General features: G+C 36.0%; 1 protein-coding gene across 1 annotated transcript in view; it reads left to right on the top strand.

Annotated features, from left to right (window-relative positions):
* The window catches only part of RNF213 (ring finger protein 213), a 183,170-nt gene that overhangs the window by 39,360 nt on the left and 118,844 nt on the right, over positions 1 to 24,966 (top strand). Inside the window, exons 5-10 of the mRNA XM_036754786.1 lie at positions 193 to 386; positions 1,276 to 1,434; positions 6,351 to 6,550; positions 14,796 to 15,082; positions 17,835 to 18,076; positions 21,442 to 21,639. Coding sequence (XP_036610681.1) covers positions 193 to 386; positions 1,276 to 1,434; positions 6,351 to 6,550; positions 14,796 to 15,082; positions 17,835 to 18,076; positions 21,442 to 21,639 — 1,280 coding nt within the window. The remainder of the gene's footprint in view (positions 1 to 192; positions 387 to 1,275; positions 1,435 to 6,350; positions 6,551 to 14,795; positions 15,083 to 17,834; positions 18,077 to 21,441; positions 21,640 to 24,966) is intronic.

Genomic DNA, 24,966 nt, shown 5'->3' with positions numbered 1-24,966 from the left:
GGCTTTTGTCTTGGCACATAGGATTGTGTATTTGTTTATAAAGTAAATGAAGGTTTTGGCAGTTCCTGTGGAATGGACTAAATAACATGGGACTTCTATTGAGTTAAACTCTACTATTCTTCCCTCTAAAGCAGATTTCTTCTGTTATCTCATTCTAAGTATTACATTTTGAGATTTGTCTGTGCGTTCTAGGAAGTTGAAACTCAGGAGAAACTTACCAGTGAAATGAAGAGAATAGAGGAAAAAGATAAAAATAAACCTAAGGATATGAAAAAGCAAGAAGGACCTCCTGGAAGTTGTGTTGATTCTGCTTCAAGAAGTCTGGGATCTTCAAAGGAACAAAGAAGCCAGTCTGCCAATGAAAAGGAATTAAAGACCAGGCAAAAGTAAAAGCAAAGCTTTGACCATTAACAAATCTTGTCCATAGATAGGTTTCCCAGATGAATATTCCCAAAGTATACATGGCATTGTTGCCGGTTTTGATACTGTCATTTGCTTATTTCCACCTTGGATACAAAAAGAAAAAGTTGATGAGTTAGAAGGAACCCCAGAGACCAAGTCAGGCCTGTAAGTCCAGCCTTTGCTTAGACTCCTTTACTGAGAGAAAACTCACTATTGTATCCTGAGGCAGTCATATCAGTCATCAGTCATCGCTAGTTTTGACCTCCATGGTTAAGTGGGACTGGTCTTATTCCTTTTCTAATTGGGATCCCTTCACTTGAAGACAACTATCATGTCCCTCATAAGTCTTTTCTTCTTCTGGTTAAACATCTTGAATTCTTTTAACTTAGTTTTCAAATGATATGACCTGATCTCAAATCATGGTTAACCTTCTCTAGACATTCTCTAGCTTGACAATGTGAATCAGAATGTGGCTATCAGAACCGAGTGTACCAATGCAGATGTGGTCTTGGTGATTAGAAACCACTTGGGCATTATTTATACTTTTTTATTTGACATAGTTGCTTTATTGTATGACTCTTTGTTCCAAGCAGCAAATACCAGATGGCAAATCTACTGTAGTATAATTCTAGCTCTTTCTTTTTGCCCAGACTGCCTTTCTTTGTTTCTTTGGAGGACAGTTCCTTCAGATTCCTCCACTTAAAGCGGCAAAAAGTAGAATTTCGTTTGCTTAAAGATTGATCTAGTCATAAATATGTGATCAAGAAGGACCTTTGTTAGTAGTGTGTGTGTGTGAAAACACATTTTAAAAGAATGACTTAATTTTTTTTCATTGTTTTTATATATATATATATGCTTGTGCACATATTCTAGGGCATTAAATCTTGGTGAAAGAATCAGAATATACTTCCATGCAATTCTGTCTCGGGATTTTTCATTTGATCCTGATTGTGATAAAGTATTCATAAAAGGAGGAGAAGGCTTGTGTGAAGATGCTTGGAGTAGTTATGTCTGTGAGATGAACTGCGCAAAGTAAGTACATTTAAAAACTTATTGTAAGAAATATTTTGAAGATGTGGCTAAATAGGAATCGTAAGAGGGAAATACATGTACAAAACTAGGTTGATAAAATTGATTTTCAAATAAACTTTTTTCAAACTTAAATTTATTATTTTCATTTTGAGCTTATGACTTGTATTTTGACAGAGAATAAATACATGTAGGAAATGTATCTTTTCAATAAAAATGTGATGCTTTTTGGGAGAAAAAGTACTAAAAACAAAGAAACTGTAAAATAGGTGCTTAATAAACTGTTTCACACCTATTAAAAGTTGCCTTTTAAAACTCACAGCAGTGGACCTGTTAAGTCTGAAAGACAAAAAGCCTACTAACATTTAGTTTGAGAAATTTCTACAATTTGAGGTTTAATTAAATTCAGTAAAACATTTATTCAGTGTGCTATGTGCAAGTGAGGCATTGAGTTGCCTGGGATATAAAGGCAAAAAATAAAAGCGGCCTTGCCTTCAAGAAGCTTATATTTTATTTGGGGGATATGATATGGAATATATAAGTACGAAATATATTTTAGTAACAGCAGTATTATATCATGAAGAATTGTGAATGACAGCTGTTCTCAGCAATATAGTGATCCAAGACAATCTCAAAGGACTAATGATGAAGCATACTATCTGCCTCCAGAGAAAGAACTGATATCGTTTGAATATAGACTGAAGCAAGCTATTTTTCACTTTATTTCTTTTATTCAGATCTTCTTGTACAAAATGACTAATATGAAAATGTTTTATGTGATTATGCATATATAACCTATATCTGATTATTTATTGTTTCAAGGAGGGGGGAGAAGAGGGAGAGAGGGATAGAATTTGGAACTCAAAACTTTAAAAAAACACAAGCCCGGAAGTTCTAGAACAAGAAAGCAAAGTAGAAATAGGAAAAACCCATTGATCACCCACCACCTGAAAGAGACCCCAGGAGGAAAACACAGAAATATCACAGCCAAGTATCAAAGCTCCCAGGTTAAGGAGAAAATATTGGAAACAACAAGAAAAAAACAATTGAAATATCATGGAGCTACAGTAGGGATTACACAAGACCTAGCAGCTACTATATTGAAGGATTATGGCTAGGTCTTGGAATACTATATTCTGTAGAGCAAAAGAGCTGGGGCTGAGACCAAGGGTAAGTTACCCAGAAAAGTTAAGTATAATCCTGAATGAAGAAAAAAAGAATAGGCATTTAATGAACTCAAAGGCTTTCAGGTTTTTGTGACAAAAACCCCAGTACTTAAGGGAAAATTTGACATATGACATCCAGGGGAAATATAAGGTAAACATTAAAACCAATTATGAGGGACTCAATAAGGTCAAATTGTTTACTTTGTATGTGTGAAAACATTAGCAGTACTCTTAAGATTACCATTATTTGGGTAGTTTGAAAGAAAAGCATGGATTGAGCTCGTGGGGTGATTCTAAAAAAAATTAAACTATTTCATACTTATGAGGCACAAAAGGAAAAATTGAAGCCAACGGGGGGGAGGGCAGATAGTGCTGGGACCTTACTCTTACTGGCAATGGGTTAAAGAGGGAACAACATCTAGAAGGGTATAGAAGTCATTTAAATTCAGAAAGGAATAAGAGTGCAAGGGGATAGAGTGGGGAAAAAGGATAAGGGAGGGACTTGTAGAGGGGTGGGTAGGTTAAGGAATAGCGGGCCAAGGTAGTGGGTAGAAGTAAAACAGAGTGAAGAGGGATAGGGTAAATAGGATGAAGATAGTGAGGAAAAAAGGAAGGAGGAAGAACAAAATTAGTAATGGTTGCTTAGGATGTGAATGGGATGAATTTACCCATAAAACAAATGGATAGCAGATTAAAAATTTGAATTCAACAGTATGTTGCTTTTAGGAAACATAAAAAATGAGAGCTACACACAAAGATAAAATAAAGATCAGGAGTAGAATTTAGTATGTAAAAAAAAGCAGGGGTAGTTATCATGATCTCAGACAAAGTTAAAGCTAAAATAGATTCAGTGATAAATGAAAAATAGAGAAACTACACTATTTCTCAGCCACATTATTCAGTATTGTTTTAGACCGGGCCTGCTCAACCTGCTGCCTGTGAAAAGATTTTGGGCGACCTGCAAAAAAATGTAGAGGATGTAAATACAGGCCTGCACAGCCACTTTGGCAGGCTGCAAGTGGTCCCACAGGCTATGTGTCATCCAGGCCTGGGTTAGACCATTTGAAATAGCTAGACAGTATAAAATACCTGAATGTATACCTGCCAAAACAGTCACAGCAACTATATGAACGTAAACATAAAACTTTTTCTACAAATAAACTCAGATCTAAATAATCGAAGTAATATTTATTGTTCACGGGTAGATAAAGCCAATACCGTTTTTAAAATGACAATTTTACCTAACTAATCTATTTATTCAATGTTATCCCAATTAAATTATTAAAATTTTTTACTGAGTTAGAAAAAATAATAACATTATTTAGCTGTTAGAAAAAATAACAAAAATAATAACAAATAATAACAAAAAAATAACAAAATAAAGAACAAAAGGTCAGGAACTTCAAAGAAACCAGGGAAAAAGGATGTAAAGGAAGTAAATTGAGCAGTATCAGACCTTATATTATAAAGGTGAGAGCATCATTGAAGTGTAAAAAGGATAGGATAATTTCGATTATTTTAAATTAAAATTTTCTTGTATAAATAAAACCTATGCAGCCAAGGAATGCAGAAAATTGGGGGAAAAACTTTCATAGACAGTCTCAAATAGGATGTGATTCAGTTGGAATATTGCTGTGGTGTAAGAGATCATGAGCTAGTTGACTTAGAAAAACATGCAGACACTTGGACTTATGAAGAAAGATTCTAGTGCCTAGATAAACAGATGATAGGAGGAAATAAGCTTAGAATGGTCTTATATATATGTGTGTATATATAAGTGTGTTTATAGATATCTCTGTATATGTATATATGTCCATGCTTAATTGTAGCCTTCTTCGGGGTGGGGAGTGGAGGGGGAAAAATAAAGTAAAAAGTGAGTAGCAGAGAACAAAAGAAAACCAACAAGGAAGTAAAGAAAAGCTGGGCAGTTTTGAAAACAATGTATAGTATTTATTATATACATTTTCTTGAATTGGAAATTTATTGTTTTATATTGAATCTCTCTTATGGTCAGCTGTGTATATGACAATATTTTTTTCTTTTCTCATTTTATATTTAAGTTTAATATGAAAAAATTTACAAAAAACCCAAAAGTTAAAAAATTGGTTATAACATGTAATTGGGGAAAAAAGTAAAATATATTTTAAAAAAAAGAATTCCGGGGTTGGGGGAGGAGAGAAATCTTTTTTTTTGTCATATTAACAAATATCAGCAAAAATGCGATATTACTTTATAAAGCTTAGGGATTTTGGTAGCAATATTGAAGTATTTAAGCATTCCCTATTTCTTATTTTTAACCTTTCTTTTTAAAAAAATGTATTCCTAATTCATGAAACAAAACAAGCCCTTCCGCAACATAAAAAATGATATGCACATGAAACCACAATTCCACCATGTACAACTTGCCATTCCTTTTAAATATGTAATAAAATTGTCATGTACATTTCTTTTTTTTTCTCCTCGCCCCCCCCCCCCCCAGGCTACCATTAGACACAAATAGTTATGTGTGTCTGCATACATATGTATGTATATATGTGTAAAATATTCTATATGTTCTTTTATCATTTATTTCTCTGGATGCAAATAGCATCTTTTTTCATGTGTCCTTTATATTTTTAGTTAATTGGGGCATATATAATAGTTGAAATGACTTATTCGCACAAAATCATTCATAAAACAATATTAATGTTACTGTATACAATGTTCTCTTGGTTCTGCTCATTTTGCTCTTCATTATTTCATGCAAGTCTTTCTTTTTTTTCATTCTTATAGCACAGTATTATTTCATCACAATTACATACTACAGCTTGTTCAGCCATTCCCCAATTGGTGGGCATCCTTGCATTTTCCATTTCTTTGCCACCATAAAGAGAGCTGCTATAAACATTTTAGAACATAAAGGTTTTTTCCTTTTCCCCTAATCATCTTTGAAAATAGACCTAGTAGTTGTATTGCTGGGTTAAAGGGTATAAGCAGTTTAATAACTCTTTGGGCATAATTCCCAATTGTTCTTCAAAATGTTTGGATCAATTCACAATTCCGCCAACAATGAATTAGGGTCCCAATTTTTCCACATCCCCTCCAACATTTGTTGATATACCCTTCAGTCTTTTTAGCTAATCTAATAGGTGTAAAATGCTGTCTAAAGGTTTTTTTAATTTGCATTTCTCTAATATTATATATTATACAATGATAATATTATAAATTATACAAATTTAAAAATACAAAATCGTACAAAGTGATTTCAGGGTGGAAAAAAACACTAAGGACTGGGGGGAGGATAGGAAAACCTGGTGTAGATGGTGACATGTACTTTGATTTGAAGGGAGTCGTGCCTCTAACAGTAGCTTTTTATGTTTTTTTTTTTTAAATATTTACTTTTAGTTTTCAACATTTACTTTTATAAGATTTTGAGTTTTAAATTTTCTCACCCTCCTTCCCCTGCCCTCTCTCTAAGACGTTGTGCAATCTGATAGAAGCCATACATATACAATCATATTAAACATAATTTCCACATTAGTCATATTGTAAAGAATTAGAACCAAAGGGAAAAACCACCAGAAAGGAAAAAAAAGGAAAAGTAGTATGCTTCAATCTGCATTCAGACTCCATTGTTCTTTCTCTGGATGTGGATAGCATTTTCCATCTTGAGTCTTTTGGAATTGTCTTAGATCATTGCATTGCTGAAAAGAGCTATGTCTACCGAAGTTGGTCATCACACAGTGTTAGCAGCTTTTTATGTTGTGCTTGTAGAGACCTGGGTGAACATGGATTCCTTATTGAAGGCAACATGATGATTTCTAAGAACCAAGTGCACAAATCTATTCCTTACAAATACTGCATTGTTCATGGCTCAGACCCCGAGTATGAATTCATATACAAAAAATCTTCAAAGTCTGGAGAGCATGTCAACCGCTGTTTGTTCATAAAGGAATCACTTCTGAGATCTGGAGGTAAGCTACCAGCTGATCGTTTTGATCATTCCTATGAATTATAGTTCATTAGTCACTTAACTACTTTTATATTTTCAACAAAGTCCAAAGAATTGATTTTTAGGTTATCTTTGCTTTTTTTAAACATGGTATAGTGGACAACATACTTGGAGTCAGAAATGATTTGCTTTTGCATCTAGCCTCTAATATCTGTTTAACTGTGAACTAGTTACTTAACCTCAGTTTCCTCATCTGTGTCATGGGAGTAATAGTATCTATAATACCTACCTCACAGCATTGCCTTTCCTATTCCCCTTAATGTTAGTGCATTTTCTCTGAGGTTGACTCAAGGTTATCGTGAATATGCTGTATTTGAACATGTTGTTTGCATGTTTCTGCCCCGTTAGACTGTGACCTCCTTGAGATTATCTTTTGCCATTCTTTATGTTACCAGCACTTAGCATGTATATTTGTCTAAGGAATACAGAAGACACTTAATAATTGTTGACTTGATTTGAGTTGGTCATTGGTCTAGAAATTCAAATTCCATTCTCAGGTACCATCTTTTTAATGAGCATTTCGCTTCCCCATTTTTCTCTTGCCTTTTAATGGGCAACAATGGGGAAAACAGTCTGTGCCTCTTCAATTTCTTGCCCAAGATTTCATAATTATTGGGCAGCTCTGTTTATTAGGGCAGTCCTAAGTAAAAGGGACCAGAGTTTCATTGGGAAGGGCTCTGATCATGTGAGTCATGGAAAGGTTTTTGGATTATTAAAATTGATACCCATCCTCACCCTTGTCCCAAGTCTCTTCTGTATTTTTTTTTATTTGTTGCATGTCAGCCCTTTTAATGTACCTTTATAAACCTTCCTACTTGTTTCTTCTCCCCAGTGTATTGTCTGCCTGCTGATGGTTTTTGAGCTGTATATCCTGTCTAAAGTGACTTCTAGCTATTGTGACATTTAAAAATTTTGGAGACATAGTTTCTGGGTAATTAATCATTGTATTAATAGTGGTAGCATATTATTAATAAAAGGGTCAGTGACACTCTTGAATGCCAAAGAACCCTCATGGAACCCACTGAAGATTATATGTCCTTGGAAGGGAATATATAACTAGTAACAGACAGGCGACAAGGCTAAATATTCCATTACTTAGTTGTTTGGAATATAGAAAGGACTAAAATTCTAGGGTAATGTTTCCACAATCTGGCTAGCAGCTTCTGTGGGGGTGTAAGATCCACCCACAGCCAGAGCCCAGAAAGCTGCTGGCATGCTGGGAAAGCACAGGTTCTTTTGATCTGCCTTAATAAGGAAAGCAAGGTTAAAGGGGTTGACAAGTTTACTTTAATTCAGCACACAGACAGCATTCACTTAGTTCAGGGGAAAAAGCCAGCACCCTGAACTTCAGAACAAAATACAAACAAATTACAAACATCAACAGACAGACCCAATACAATTCATAGTTACCAACATCTAAGTTCAGCCTGGGAGCTCAGAACAAAGGCTGGCCCAGAGTCATGTGCCACCACTGCTGCGGCAAAGAGCTCCAAAGAACAAACAGCCAACCCCTGGTTTTTATATCTTTTCCAGCGTCAGGGGTGAGTCACACATGTGACTCATCCACGTGACCTAGAATCGTCACAGAGAGGTGAACTTAAACCCACCTGGTCTAAAAGCCTCTGCTCTCCTAGACATGTAAACTAGGCCCTTCCTGGAGTTAGCCCCACTTTGGGCCCCACCTTAGTTGCCAATCCACACCCACCAAGGTTTTACACCTAATAGGGGTTTGGGCGTGGGGTTTAGCACCTAGTAAGACTCAATCAAAGACACTGAATTAATCAAAGGAAACAAAGGCCAAACTCTTCAAGGGCACTTGTTGAACTAAGTGCTAAGGAGCCCATTTTGATTACCAAGACAGGTAACTAGCTAAAATCTTTTTTTTGAATTAATTTATTTTTAGTTTTCAGCATTCACTTCCATAAGATTTTGAGTTCTTAATTTTCTCTGCTTTCCCTCTCCTACCCCCAAGATGGTGTGCAATCTGATATAAGCTCTACATATACATTCATATTAAACATTTTCACATTAGTCATGTTGAATTAGCTCAAATCTTATACCTGTATCTCACTGTAGTAGATGCGTTCTAGTAATAAAAGATCTACTTAGTTGTATACTGAGCACCTAACATGATTATAGAAATTTGCCATGAAAGAATCAGGGACATAGCTATACAGTAAGGGAATAATGCTTCCCTAACTTCATGTCAGTTACAGGCAAAAGTTATATAGATAACCAGTTGCTTTGAGCCAGGCTTAAAGTCAGCCAGATAGGGTATTTTCCATTCAAGAGGAAAATCATACTTGGGAAATTGAGTCAGGATAATCCTATCTCAGCCCATGCCAAGAGATGCTGTCTCAACCTTTCCTGTGTGAACTTCCCCTGCAGTTCATGGACGTCAACCCCATAGGGTTGTTGTCATCGTGGATCATTGGTTTAACAGCATTCCTTGATTATCATACCTGGAATCAGACTCAAAATAATATCAGCGACCATCCCATAAGGTCTCAAATAGCAAGTTCTAGTAATCATACCTTTGATTGGCTTCAGCTCTCAAGAGTCGCATATCCTTGATAGCAAATATTGACTATAATCTCACATTGGTAACAGTAAGAGATTCATTGTGAAAAATCACAACTTATCTTAATATAACTGGTACTCATGGTAAGTAGATGCTTTTTCTTCCCTAGGTTCAACATTACACAAATGATTTTGCTTTAAGATACTTAATAACAAACAACAAAAGATTTGGGATGAGATGTATGAATATAATAATCCCAGATTGTATACAGAAAACAGCCTATATGAAACGTTGTCTATAGTAAACATGTTCAGTTATTAACCAATATCAAATGGTCGTAAATACAAACCACTGCTCTCAGAATCCTTTTAAACAATGGAATCATCTTTAAGGTAGTTTAAGTCAGAGGTTCCCAAAGTTATTTGGCCTACTACCCCGTTTTCAAAAAGAAATTACTCATTGTCCCCCTGGAAATTGACTTTCTTTAACCTTTTAATGGTTTTTTAAAATAAAATTTGTATCATTTCAAAAAATATATATATTTTAAAAATGCATCTCAAATTTAATAATTTATCATAAATTTGTTTTTTTCCTGCATTGAAATTTTGATGATGCAGTATTGCATTATGTAACCGTATAGTATTATATTGTAAAGAAATCATTAAATGTACATATTCCTGCAGATGCATGCTGGACTTGACTTCCCAACAATGTGCGACATGCTTACCTGCCAACACTTGCTTGTTGAGACCTGTTGGTGGACTTGACCACTGATCAGTTATAATTTGCATTTTGTGTGCTTATTTGGAAAATAATGTAATCACTACAACTTTAACTCTGTTACATGACAGATGAAACATGTGCGAATGGTTTTGCAAAATTTTCTTCTCTTTCCTTATGCTTCCACCACCCCCTTTTTTAAATTCAACTCCCCCCACTTGCACCTGAGGCTACCACTGCCCCCTGGACTGTTCCAGAACCTCCTAGGGGGTGGTATCACTCAGCGTGAGAACCTACTTTAAGTAGTTTCCATGCGTTTCAGGGCATGCTTTACACATAGGTTCTAGCCAGATTTCTTGTATGGGAAAATGAATTAAGAAAGTCATGACCTTCCTACCTTATTCCCAGGGACAGATATTCACTATCCTTGTATCTCAGATGTAGCTTCCATTGAGCTGTTGACATTTTTTTCTTAAAGTGCCTATTTAAGGTTGGCCTAAGAACACAACAAACCTAAGAAGAAAACTCACAAAGATTATTCAGAGTCCCAAAAAAGCTTTTTCTTCGAACAGTAAAGTCTCAGTAATCATAGTAGGACTGGACACAATTGTTACTAATACTATCAAATTATTACAATAAATTAGCTTACAAATAAAATTTATCAGGCCTTATAAAAATCACACAAAAGTGTTTTATTTAAACATGTATACAGAAGATTTTTTTTTTTACTTAAAAATTCCTTCCTAAAAGTATTTCTCTTTCTTAAAAAAACTTAAAATTTACGCTGCTTTGAAAAGGCAGTCATTAGGATCTAATGGAATAAATTAGTTGGAAACCTCTAAACGTACAGCTAACTCTTATTCAATAAAGGAAAAATAAATCCTTAAAATTGGAATTTATCAAAAATATGTTGGTGTAAATTATCTTTTTTAAGTATCATAAATAAATCCCCAAAAGTACCAGAACAAAATAAATTCCTAATTATTTCAAATTCCTAATTAACCCCTCCTCCCCACCCCCCACCCAGTCAAAAACTGTTTGCAGTGGGGAAGAGATTTTAATTTTTCTAAGTGAAGCAATGCCACAAATATACCCAATTAAATTAGCCTTATTACAAAAAAGTTTATCAGACCTTTAAAAGTTTACTCAATATCCTTTTCTTCCTTTGTCTTCTCCTTGCTTCTAGAGTATGAACTCATCCTGGTATAAAATATATCACTAGAAGTCAAGAAAATAATTGCCTTCTGGATAGTGAAGTGATAGTTCACTTACATTCCTAGAGAAACAACACTGGCTACTTGCTATAAACCTCCAAATTCACACTCACACACCCACTCTACATCATAAGCAGGTCTGAAAATTTCCACCCCATTATGTGCAAGGATTATAATAAAAACTTTGTTATTAGATGGTTCCAAGAATCCTTATAAGTTAACAAAAAAAATTTTGCAAGGTCTTTTCTTTGTACTTTTTCTCACAGATTAATCAATTACCAAGTTTCTTTTTAAAATACATACGTAGGGGTGGAGCCAAGATGGTGGCTGGAAAGCAGGGACTTGCATGAGTGTCTCCCCACCCCATGTCCCTCCGAAAACCTATAAAAATGGCTCTGAACAAATTCTAGAACTGCAGAACCCACAAAATAGCAGAAGGAAGCAAATCCTTTTTGAGCTCTTCCATGGCCTGAGACCAGTTTTTCTTGGAGGCTTTTGATGTAGGCTCTTTGACTTTGTTGACTTCTTCTGGCTGTATGTTTTGGTCTTCTTTGTCACCAAAGAAAGATTCCAAAGTCTGGGTCTGAATCTGAGAGTGTTTTCGCTGCCTGGCCATGTTCCCAGCCAACTACTTGACCCTTGAGCTTTTCATTGGGGTATGGCTGCTTGTAGAGTATAGAGCACTTTGTTCCAAGCTTGAGGGGCTGTGCTGTTGTTTTCAGAGCTATTTCTACACAGCAAGCTCTGCCACACCAGTACTCCTCCTCCCTCAAGAACTGCTAACCCGGACTGGACTCAGATCTTAAGCAGGCTCTGTACTCCCGCTGGGATCTGCCACTTAATTTCTCCTGCCAGGTGGGCCTGGGGCCAGAAGCAACTGCAGCTGTAGTTCTGTAGCTGCACCTGCCCCGCTGCCCCTGGGGCGGTGGCCAATCTGTGAACTCCTTCACTCTGCCGCGCCGCTCCCCCCCTTCCCCAGCAGCTTTTCCCAGTAACCTTCTTTGTGGGTTGAGAAGTCTGGTAATTGCCACAGCTCACTGATTCAGGGCCCTAGGGCCTGTTCCGTCCAGCTCCTGGTCTGGTTGGTCCTGGCGCAGCCCACGCTGGGCTCTGCTCCCCTTGCTCCCAGCTCCATGCGTGATAGACCTTACCCAGCGACCATCCAGGTTTTCCTGGGCTGCAGCCCTGCTTCCCTCTGCTATTTTGTGGGTTCTGCAGTTCTAGAATTTGTTCGGAGCCATTTTTTATAGGTTTTTGGAGGGACCTGGTGGGGAGCTCACGCAAGTCCCTGCTTTCCAGCCGCCATCTTGGCTCCGCCCTGGTGTCACTTGATAGATTTTAACATTGTAGCAATAACTCCAAATTACTTAGTTAACAATCTTATAATTTTCAAAAGTGATAGCCAAATAATTTTAGAAGAAACTTCCTCTTAAATATAGGTAAAAGTGGAAGTTTGTTAAATTCTTAATTATAGTACTTCAGAATATTATGGCCTTTGGTCAGCAGGGCTAATAAAATGACCTAACAGCTTTCTGATTCATTTTTTAAAACCTTCTTTTAACAGTATAATTCTTAATCTAACAACATCCAGATTATAAGAGAAGTTGCTTTTCTAACGACATAGCTGAAATACAGCAGTTTACCAAATTTTACAATATGAGAAAATTTAGAAAAATAACAATACCATAAATAATAGTATGTATTTGAAACTTGAGACAAAACTCATTATCAATCAAGTGGCCTCTGTTTAGTTGAATGTGTTTCTAAATTACCTTATATTGAAAATCATTCATTTCATCACCATTGGCATTATACAATGATCACATCTATATAAAGTTATCAAATATGATGCAATTACATATAATTAAAGAAAGAATAAAAACAGTTAACAATAATATAATACTTGCTTTGTACTAGGCACTGTGTTAAGCACTTTACAATCACGTGACCCCCCACAATGACCCTGGGAGGTGGCTGCAATCATTATCTTCTTACAGAATAATAAACTGTGGTAAACAGATATAAAGTAATTTGCTTGGGGTCATATGGCTAATAAATTTCCTTAATGCCAAATAGCAATTGTCTTTTGTATTAGGTTCTGATTTATCACAATTATCCTGATAGGAGAACACACACAGACCACATTCTGATTTCCTTCAGGACAGATTTCAAACCAAATAAAATCCAGGTTTATAATCGCTGATGGTAACATTTAACTCTCCAATTCCCAGTACTTTTAATACTTCAAAAGAAAAAAAATATTATCCATAAATTCACATTTCTTTATTAAAAACCATGTGTTGATGATACCTAGCTCTCTCTAACCTTGTTCTCTGTTTCCTTAAGGAGTTGTATCAATTCTCAATCCTCTGCCTCCTTTACCTGTCTTTAAGACTTTTCAGATGAGGGCCTGGCCTAAGTATTAGGCTTCCAGTTGCCAATATAGATATATACTTAAAAATACATATAAAGTTTTACAAACAGTTTGAATCCACACATGTTATCATTAGGTTTGCTTAAAGTATGCTGGGATAAGTGTTGTAAGTTATTGCTTTTGGAATTTCTTACCCTAAGATTCTGGATGACTTATTTCTTTTACCAGGCAGATAGTTCTAAGGTGTTTGCTGTCAAGGAATGGCCAGTTATTCCAGGCAGAGAATCCTTTGAGAGCTTTGCACAGAAGGACTTAATGAAATAATTCTCAGGTTGAACAGTATAAGGAAATATCTAAGATTCTATATAATAATCACAGATTGAAATAACCAATAATTTTACCATATCCAATATTTATATAGTATTAAACTTAATATGGGCCACCTACATATTATCCTGAAAGGCGGATGGACAGGACTAACCAGACTCTTATCTGACCTTACTCATAGACCAAAGCTGGTTAAAGATTGATTTCTGAAAATCTTTTCCTTTGCACTCTCAAGTTCTTAACTAAAGTCAAATCATTGTCCTTTAAGCATGGGACTAGATCTTGAAATCTTAAAACACTGGCACCCTAACTCAGTTACTAATCTGCCACAAAAGGAAGAACTCACCATTACTGATTTTTGTTTTTTTCTTTATAAAATATTTACTTCACTCTCTTAACAATTACATCCATATTGGCTTTTCAGATCAATTTTTATTCTATATCTTTCTACTTACACAGGAGTCAAACTTGCCCATCTGAAGCTGGTGCATGGACATCTAAGGCAACTTTTCAGGAAGAAGAGGGACTTGGAGCATGTGGCCCTGATATTGCCCTGTCCTCCATTTTTATTCTCAAGCCTATTAACAACTTACAAAAGGCTAGACTGCCCACTTAAGAACAGAGATCTGTTATGTTGCATAAAAAACAGTTTTCCAGATTAAGTCATATTCACCTTCCTTTCTTTCCTGCTACTCTGCACTTTTCAAAATCTGGAAAGTTTACACTTAACAATTTATTAATCAACAGAGTTATATTTCTCTCACATCTTTCACCAAATTACTTACAAAAAACCATTTTCACGATGGTAATAATACATTTTGCTGAAATCCTAAAGCGATTGCATTTAAGGCTATGATAGAAAAATTTAAACACATTGCCCTGATGTTAGATATATTGGATGACCAAAGACAGTCCCCTAGATTTAATTTAAACATAATCTATAAACTTTACTTTTGGGATCCAATTAGGCCTGGATTCATCTAACTTTGGAGTAACCAAAAAATTGCTCTTAATTGTGTATGTTTACCACAGTTCTTTCTTTTACTCACAGAATGGCACCAGTATGATGATATAATTTGTATGAAGCCCCAGAAGGGCCTGATGGCGAAGTTTAAGGATTTTTGGATAGATGACAACACAGCGAAGGTGGTAAACGGAAAGTTCATTGCGGCCAAAATTATGCTGGAGAATATCCTCAGTATCCTTAGCTCCTGGAACACCATTAATTTGAATAGCTTTTTTAGCCAGTTTTCTCAGTTTTATTTTGTGGTCAAGAAGCCTATGATTTATGAAGGCCAGGCAACGCAATGGACATCTTTAGGATATGGAGAAAAAGAGGTATTCAGTTACTTAGATTTGTGTTTTTTGATTACGTGTAAGCTTTTTTTTTTAGCTTTATACCACCCACAGGAGTTCCATTTTCCTTCCAGCTGTCACGGATATTTCATTCTTGTTTTTCCCTTTCATATCCTCTGATTGAAGTAGTAGACCATAGGATGCCTCCTTCCTCATCCTCAGCTTTGGTTTCTGCTTTCTACCTTTTCCAGGGCCAAATTTGCTCAGACAAAATTATCACGAAGAGAATTACGGGGGAAGAGAGGCCCCCCCCCCCCCCCCCCCCCCCCCCCGCCATAGCTGCTTTTTCTGTTCCTACAGTGTTGGTCTAGCCTGAGCCTTGAATGGCCAGCACTAAATATGGATGTTCTTCTGCGTTGTATTTGAGTCTTATTTTGGACCTTTGTTTACCTGATAGTGGAGCATCATCATTAGGTGTGAATGTCTTTCCTTACAGATTCTGAAGGTTGGGGTTGGGGAAAGATTAACTAGTATTCGGGGTCAGGTCAAGTGTAAGAAGCCTTTTATTTCTTTTTTATTTTTCTAGCTATTGCTTGCAGTAAAAACTCTATGAAAACCTTAAGGTCACACATTCTCCAGTGGTAGAAAGGAAGGAGAGAAGCTGCTAGGCTATCTTATGTCCAGTAGGGGATTTAAGGAAGGAGAGTCTCTAGTCTGAAGCAAAAGGTGATGGCAGTGGATGAAAAGGAAAGCAGGCAGTCCATTTTGTGGGGTCCATCATAGTATCAGGACAGAAGCATAGCATATTAGAGCTGAAACAGACCTTTCACTCATCTGATAAAGCTCTTATTGTCTGTTTCTGAAAATTGAAGCCCAGAGCAGGGAACCAACTTTTCCAAGTTTGCAAATGTGATAAATAGCAAAGCTGGCTTTGGAATCCCAGGGTTTTTTCAGGACCAAAGGGTAACCCGGGAGCCTGGATGAACCAATGTCTTGCTCATTCCCAAAGGCATTGGTAATAGACCTCAGCTCCTCACTATCCTTACTGCTCTCAACCCCTTCCCCAAGCCATGGGAGCCTCTCACTGACAGTAGTGAGGAGCGAGGTCAGTCCTTGATCAGGTGGGGGTGATGGTAGAGATGTGTTCCCAGTGGTAGATGAAAATATATTTTCCATTCAAAACTTTCTTAATCATAGTGGTTATGTTATACTGTAGTAATTAGTATAATTATTTACTTTTGTTAAATTTTAAATTGACTAGACTTTTGAAGGCTAGCTTGGAGAACTGATCATTATGTGTAACATTGTTATGGGGAAATGGGTTCTGAATTTCTAACCTCCTACTAACAACTTTTTGTGTACCTGAAGTTGGTTTGTAATTCAGGACTAACAGATTTGTAAAGGAACAGAGGAGATTAAGGAAAAGTCACCACTGATTACTTTGAACCATGAGGTCCAATTTCTACTATACTGTTGGGTACATTTCAGATTTTCTCTTTTTTTTTATTCCAGTGCTCAGACCCCAGGGCCATCCTTACTATAATAGCTCCTCAGGGAAGAAGTGAAAGTTGCACAGCTTATTGGTGCTTTTTAGAAAGGCGAGGAAATAAAAGGAGACCCCAAGTTGAATTCAACTTTTGTTTACTAAATGCAACAACCTGTGCTAGTTTTGAGGGATACAAAAAGGAAAATAAACAAAGTCTCTGCCCTTAAGGAGCTTTCAGTCTCATCAACCTCAGATGTACAGATACCTAAAACACTGAGACGCTTTACTAAAACACATCACTAAGACAATGGGGAGAGATCTACCTGGTTGCAATTTTCTACCTCCTTCATATTTCTCAGACTTCATATTCCTTTGGGAACCACTCCATCTTTCTTTCATAATGGCAATATAAATCATAGAATAGAAACTAAAATCCATAAAATCCATATTTCTTGTCTTCCAGTCCAATGTTTTTACTTCACTGGGTTTCTTTTTCAGAAATGGTTGGGAGATGGGCTGTGCAGAATAATGTTGAATATTTTCTTTAATTAGGGTTACCATAGATCACCGCTTTTGGCATGCAATAGAGGTGGAATTAACTTCTACCTATTTCTCATCTCTTAATATTCAATATTGAATATAACAAATATGCCCATATCTGCACTTAGGCTATCTTTTTGACCTTGGACAAATCATACAACTTCTTTGAGCCTTAGTTTCCTTCTCATTAGGTTAGATTATGATCTCTAAAATTTCTTTCGACTCTAAAGTTCTGTGACCTTTGATCTTGCAGTAGATGGATTTGGGTCTCTGTCTAGATCAACTTGACTCTTATGTCACTACCTACATAGAAGGTGGCTCAGTCTGTTTGTTGTATCCCTACTTACTCAATAGTAAGTGAATGGAATCCACAAAGAAGAGGATTGTCTCAGTTTGGTACCAGAGTACCTATTTGAAGTACCTATCTGACTGTCCTCCTCTAGGGCTGGTTAATCTCTAGCTTCTGGTGTTATAAGGGCTACCATTGTTGCTCCTGTTATCCCTGATGCTTAAGTATGATTAGTTTGTGGGGAAGGGGAATGTAGAGAAAGGGAAGAGACAGGTGTCATTAGGAATGTGTATCATCCCCACTTAACCATCTGATGACCTGGCATGTTTATAAAGGATCTGTTAGTTAACTAACTGCCAAACTGAACTGCTTGTGGTCTCATCTCAGGCAAATAAGCACTGCAATGCAGTTAACTCCAAAGGCAAATACTGATTAATTGAACTATATCCTTGTTTTCTCCTTTCCTTTAATGGGATTAGGTCAAGCAGGAATTATGGGACAACCTGAAATCATCATTTTTGGGCAAGAAAAGTGATGATTCTTTTTGGCCATTGAAAAGCAAATTGAAAATGGGAATAATTATCCTCATATTAGCTGAAAGCTATACGTTTCCTGCACTGGAAGAAGACCTCATCTCACTGTGTAAACTTCTTTGTTTGGACTCGATTTCAAGAACTGACCTTTACGAAGAACTAAAGGACATTGTAGAGGCAAATCTGAAGTATGTAATATGTACATATATGTGAGCCCTGTGTGAATGGTCATCTGTCTGAAGAGCTTTGCCAGAAGCACTTTTGCTCTTGACTTGTTATCCCTTCAGTCCACCTTTCCTTTTTCATTGGTATAACTTTGATCCCAAATAATCAATTTGCCTTCTTTATAGCATTTTTTGAAAGTAGGTTTGATGGGGTGCAGAATGGAGCATAGCCTTCTACAAGAAACATTGTTAGTGGGGCAGCTAGGTGGTGCAGTGAGTAGAGCATTACCGCTGGAGTCAGGAGGGGAGGACCTGGGTTCAAATCTGGCCTCAGACACTTGACACACTTAATAGCTGTGTGACCTTGGGCAAATCACTTAATCCCAGTTGCCCTCCCTTCCCCCTTGCAAAAAAAAAAAAAAAAAGTTACTAGGAAAAAAAAAAAGAAACATTGTTAGCCAGAGTCAGCAGTTCTGGCTTACTTGTATGGGCAAATTTAGAAAGCCTAGCCAAACAAAAAGTGTATTTGGAAAATAATACACATATGTGTGTAAATGTGTTTATGTTTATATAGTTGTTCTACAGGCAACTTGAAATATCAGGATTTTTTCATGTTACATTTTCTACCATTATACCATTCCACAACTTTGGTTAAAAACCTGTAGTAATTTGCTTTTCACTTAAACCAAAGAGTGGTAGGGATATGGGTTGGAAATAACTCCTAGAACAGGGCTTCTCAACATAGGTTTTGTGAACTCAGATGGGAAACCAATGACATCTTAGTTTTCACTAATCTCTAACTGAAATCTAGCACTTCCTTTGCTGTTTTTGAATACAGACACCAAAATCTGAAATAGTTTTAGAAAAATTAATTAGGTTGTTTAGTAGAAGAGAGGGAGCCAGAAAGGGAGTGGTCCTCTCTACCTAAATTCTGGAAGATTTACATTACGTAGGATTTTGACAAAGGTTTCCCTCAGAGGAACCCCATGTACCCCAAGTTTGCAGGTAAGCCATTTTGCCAAGAGGGCAGCCTGAAAGCAAGGTAGATTGAGATAGATATGTGTAATCCAAAAGGTGAAGTAACTCAAAACAAGAATGCTTTGGGTGGATCCAGGGCTTGGGAGAATCAGAAATACCTTGTAGCCATCCCTGGTATTCCTAGAGAGTTTACTGGAATCCAGTGACATTCTGGGTGTGCACAACTTTTAATCACATAAAGTTGGATTTAAACAGTGTAGTGATTTTTTTCCTAAGCAATATAACAGATCATTTCCCCCACACCCTCAATTCTTTAAAAACATGATTCTGAGAAGGAATTGTCCGTAGACTTTACTCGATCCTTCGCCATAGGAATTCCTGACACAAAAAAGATGAAGAACTGCTCTACTAGGCTGAGTATTTTAGTCTGGAAAATCCTCGGGACTAAGGAGATGGAGAATTATTTGTGCAGAAACACTGGTAATCTTCATTCCCCTCATCTTTTGTTCTGGTTAGCTTGTCTTTCCTCCATGCTTAGGTTACTTTTAGAAGGAATATTGTTGGCATTGGAAAAAACTCTGAACTAGGAGTCAAAAGATCCAGTTCCACTTTTACTAACCCTCTAATCTTGGGCAAGTCACTTAACCTTGTTGTCTGTATTTACTTATTATTATATATTATTTTACATATAATAGATAATTAAATATATTACTTATTTTGGAATTTAATAAAACCTCTCTGGCTCCCCCAGAAAGTTGTTATGAGAGTCAAATAAGTTCATATATGTGAAAATACTTTCTCTATTGACAGATATTTTACAGGTTGTGATGGTGAGGTCAGGTAGTGATAGTGAGTTAAGGCTAGCCTTTCTAAAAGAAATAAACTGTAGCTTTGAGGTCCGCTCTCTCCTGAGTAACTAAAAATGAAGAGAGATCTCCATTTTAAAAATTTCTTGTTTGATCTGCTTTTTCCAAGGACGTAGGTCTTTTCATTCAGGAATAGTGCAGTTCCAAAACTAAAGGTTTTTCAAATATCATTTAGAATCTTGGTTATGTAAAGCAACCAGCATTAGGTAATATTTGGAATAGATGTGGAGATTTTAGATCTAGAGAAAATTTATTGCCATAAGAATAGTGATTGTATTATATATCATCTTATAAACACTTTGGGTACCTAATTTATTTGATCCTCATAACAACGTTGTGAGCTTAATACCGTAGATATTGTTGCCTGTTTTCCAGATAAAGAAACAGATTTGTAAAGGTTAAGTCACTTCTACAGCTTATGTAGCTAGAACTGAAGAGGTAGAGTTTGGTCCCCCTGAGGTTTGTGCAAAACATTTAAAATCGTTTGAGAAATTGTTATTTATTTGCATCTATAAATTATCATCATAGAATATTGCCATTGTTTGTTGAGTTATAAACAACTTAAACTTTTGAAGCTTGGAACTGTGAATTTAAAGCTGAAATTTATTTTGTTGATTATATATTGTTTCACATTGTTAGGGTATATTCTACTGCCCTACATTGACCTCTAGAATCTAGTTATGTCATTAAGGAACGATCTAAAAATTTTTTTGAAAAGGCTAACAAATTGGTGAACCTTTTGCTGTCTATTGAGTGGAATCTTGCCAATGATATGTAAACTGTTTTTATTCTCACACCTTGGCCTTTCTACATGCTATAGTATGCTGTAAACCTGAAGATGGTCCTGATTATTCACATTTAAGAGATGTGAAAACTTCCCTTCTTCCTCTCTTCTTTACTCTGCTACTGCTAATACCTAACATATATGTTATTGCAGATTTAAAAAATTTTTAAATTCGCTTAATATAAATCTTATCTAGTGTATGTAGTGTGGTAAGTACATCATTCACGTACAGAAAAAACTCAACCCAAAAGGCTTTTATTGAAGGGAAACTGTATATTCATGACTTCCAATCTTGGAGTTTAGCCAACTTACATGTTCAACATGCTCTAATTCCTAATGGCAAAGAACACTGTTGAAAACAAAAGATGTTTGGGAACCACTGTTCTTGACTTAAGTAAAATGGATGCAAGTATTGATGGTAAAGCTATGAAAAGGGAGGATCCTGGAGCAACCCTTATTTATCTGGTTTCTACAATGCAGTCAGCCAGGCAGAATATACATTTTCATCGTTTTTTTCTACACACACATTATGTGTTTTAGACTCTTGACCTTGGGCAAGTTATCAGATCTTTTGGTCTGCTTCATTATCTTTAAAAAAAGGGTGTTGTGCTAGATGATCCCTGTGCTTCCTTCAGTCTTTAAATCTGTGGGTCTTATGCTATAGTTCTAAGTAGCAATTCTTTTTTTGAGGAAAAAGGGTTGATTGTGTCTGTGGTTGTTTGCTACTCTTACTAACTTTGGGATGTTTTTTTCCTTATTAGCTTGAAAGACTACCTGATAAAAATGTGCCAAAAGTGTATTGAAAAAGGAGTTTTCTTTTGGGTGTGGATTCTCCCTGTTTTGCACCATTTTGTGGAATTTGTTGACCGAAGAAATGATATCCGAATCCAGCCTCAGAACACTTGGGCTGGTCTTGAGAGCCTTCCCCTCTGTCAATTTCGGAAGATGTTACATGCGCCGTAAGTTATTTGTTAATGTTTTCTAGAAAGTGATTTTCAAAGTGTGATTTCTGCTCCATTGACAGCCCAATATAGCACAGTATCTATTATTGTGTGATACAATTTGCTGTTTTGATTTTGGCATATATTAATAATTTACTTGTAATATAAGTAGAACAATTTGTTACTACCTTGTTAAATTTAATATTTATGTGGATGGGAATTGGACCTGTGATTTTACTAACACAGGGAACTTCCCAGATGAGGAAATACCTACTATCAATGAACTTTCTGTGCAATTGATAGTCTTACAGAATTGCCTAGGGTATGATGAGCTTCAATGACTTAGCCAAGGTCATACAACCTGTATTGTTAGAAGCTGGACTTGAACCCAAGCTAGCTCCAGGGCTAGCTCTCTATTCACTATGCCATACTGCCTAAAATGTATATACATAGATATATTTTTTATACTTTGTTTTTAAAAACATTCATATATCTTAAAAATTAAATTGTACATAACAGAAGTTTGCATTTTCTTATATTGTCTCCTGTCTTATTCTTATGATCGTGTTTCTTCATGACTTAAGAATAATAAGTCTAATAAAGAATTTAAATAATTTAGACTATCACCCCACTGATAGCTTATTAAAAACAGCATTTGGGATTTGGGTGTTTTGTTTTCATTTTCAGTGATGGCAAGGAAGGAACAGATGGTTTGGTGGTCACTGGAATTGCTGTCAGCGTGGTCAATAGAATTGATGATTTGGAGAATCATTTGCCAAAAAAAACTTTCTTGACCTTCCTTCATATCTTTGTGTCTTTTTCAGGATTCATCACTTAGTTGTGATATGAATTTGTAGTTGTAGAGTTCATTTTCCCCTTCTATTTCCTTGAGCCCTAGCATTGTACTTTATTTTTTCTGTGCTATTTTATTTTTTAATCTAATATTTTATTTTTTCCCGGTTATATGTTAAAAACAATTTTATCATTCTTTTTTCAAATTTTGAGTTCCAGATTTTCTCCCTCCCTTTTGTTGCCTACCCCCATCAAGAAGGCAAGCAGTTTGACTTAGGTTATATATGTATAATCATGCAAAACACATTTACATGTAAGTCATGCTTTGGAAAAAAACACAGAGAACAAATCACCAATAAAAATAAGCAAAGTAAAGAAAAAGTATCTTTGATATGCATTCAGGCTTCACCAGTTCTTTCTCTGAAGATGGACAGCACCTTTCATCATAAGTCCTTCAGTATTGTCTTGGATCATTGTTGCTGAGAGTAGCTAAGTTATTCGCAGTAGATCATTATACAATATAGCTGTTACTGTGTCCAGTGTTCTCCTGGTTCTGCTCACATTACTTTGTATCAGTTCATGTAAGTCTTTCCAGGTTTTTCTTATAGCACAATAGTATTCCATCACAATCATATACAACAACTTGTTCAGCCATTCTCCAATTGATGGGGATGGGCGTCCTCTCAATTTCCAATTCTTTGCCACCACTAAAAGAGCTACTATAAATATTTTTGTATGTATGGGTCCTTTTCCTTTTTGTTTTTTTATCTCTTTGGGATATAAACCAAGTAGTGATATTGCTTGGTCAAAGGGTCCCAACATTGTACTTTAAAAAACAAGCATCTTTTCTTTCTTTTTTTCTTTTAAGTTTTTAATTGTTTTCTTTTGATTTTACATAATTTTTAAATTTTACAGTTCATTTTGAATAGATTTTTTTCTTTATTCATCACCTGTATTCATCACCTATATCCCTTCTTTTCCTTTCTCCTAGAGAATCATTTATTATAACAAAGAGTTTTAAAAATTTTTAAAACAAATTCCTTTTTTGTAAGAAAAGCAAAAAGCTCAGCAAAGTCAAAGAACATGCCATACACTATGTTCTATGTCTGTGAACTCCCACCTGTGGGGTCTTAGGTTTCTGTGTCATTCAGTTCATATGTATTAAGCATTGATATTATTTCATTGCATATGGTGCCTTTAAATATAGTGTACTATCCCTGTTTGTCTCTTTTATCTATGTCCATTTTTACTGTTTCTTTGAGGTCATAGTTGCTGCACTTGAAGGTTTTTTTTTTTTAGTTCACCTAAGATATAATAAATTCTGCTCTAGTCCCATATTTTAACTCTTTGCAAATTTATGTTTCAAGAGTCTGGTAGACAAAATATTGTTATGCTGTTGCCTTCTAATCCATTTTGCCATTCTCCTGTTTTATAAGTGAGTTCATCCCATTCATGTTCGTGGAAATTATTGTTAATTGTTTACCTTCATTCTGTCCTCTGGAACTTTATCCTCTTTGCCCTTTCCTGCCCTCTCTTCCCTACCCATTACAAAGGAGAAGCTATTGGTGAACCACTAATTGTCTTGTTCTGCTTTTGCTAAACTGCCTCCCTCCTCTTTCTGTGCCCTAATCATTAGTTCTTTTCTTTATTTTTTTCTCTTACTTCTCACATGGTCTACTCTCTGGAGTTGAAATTTGTTTTGCTTTGATTAGTCTCCTCCCTGATACTATCTTTCCTCTTAAACTCCTTCTCCCTTCACCCGTCACCACCTGTAATGTATTTCTATATCATCATACTCTTTTGTGCCTGTTTTAGATAAGAGTGAGGTCCATATGGTGCCCTCTCTCCTCCCTATTCCTATTCTTTTCCCACACAAAAATTATAAAATATAAGTTGTTCCTTTCCAGCTCCTCCTTTTTCCTTCTTTTCTACACTGATATACTTTCTCCCTTTTCTTTCCTCTCTTTTGACTATCAAAACAAGATAGATCCATCCTCGGGTCCTCATTTGTCTTATTTCATTGCGGTTAGCATCGTATGCTAAAGTTCTGAAGGGAAAGTTGATTGTTTTCTCCTCATTGAACATTAGGACTTTATAATCATTTAGCCCTTCCATTTGCTAAAATGTATTCCCTTTGTGGGTATTTTCCTAACTCCTGTGTTTACATTTCAGAATTTCTCCTCATCTCCATTCTATTATTCAAGAATGCTTGCAAAGCCCTCTTTTCTATTACAGATCCATATTCTAGTCCCTACCCCACCCCCTAGGATTCTCAGTTTGCCTTTTGCCTGCTGTATTGTATTCTAAGATCTCCTGCATAGTGGTAGATCTTGTGTGATCCTGAGTGTTCTTTGGTACTTGAATTCTTTATTTTTTTTAAATTTATTTTTTATTTTTAGTTTACAATATTTAATTCTACAAGTTTTTGAGTTGCAAATTTTCTCTCCCTCCCTCTCCGGCCTCCTCCCCCCAAGGATGGCATGTAATTCAATACAGGTTCTTCATATACCTTCATATTAAACTTATTTACACAATAGTCAAATTGTAAAGAAG

This window comes from Trichosurus vulpecula, chromosome 4 (assembly GCF_011100635.1).
Source record: "Trichosurus vulpecula isolate mTriVul1 chromosome 4, mTriVul1.pri, whole genome shotgun sequence".
In the NCBI taxonomy this organism is placed as follows: domain Eukaryota; kingdom Metazoa; phylum Chordata; class Mammalia; order Diprotodontia; family Phalangeridae; genus Trichosurus; species Trichosurus vulpecula.
This window is presented reverse-complemented; position numbering and strand designations above follow the sequence as displayed.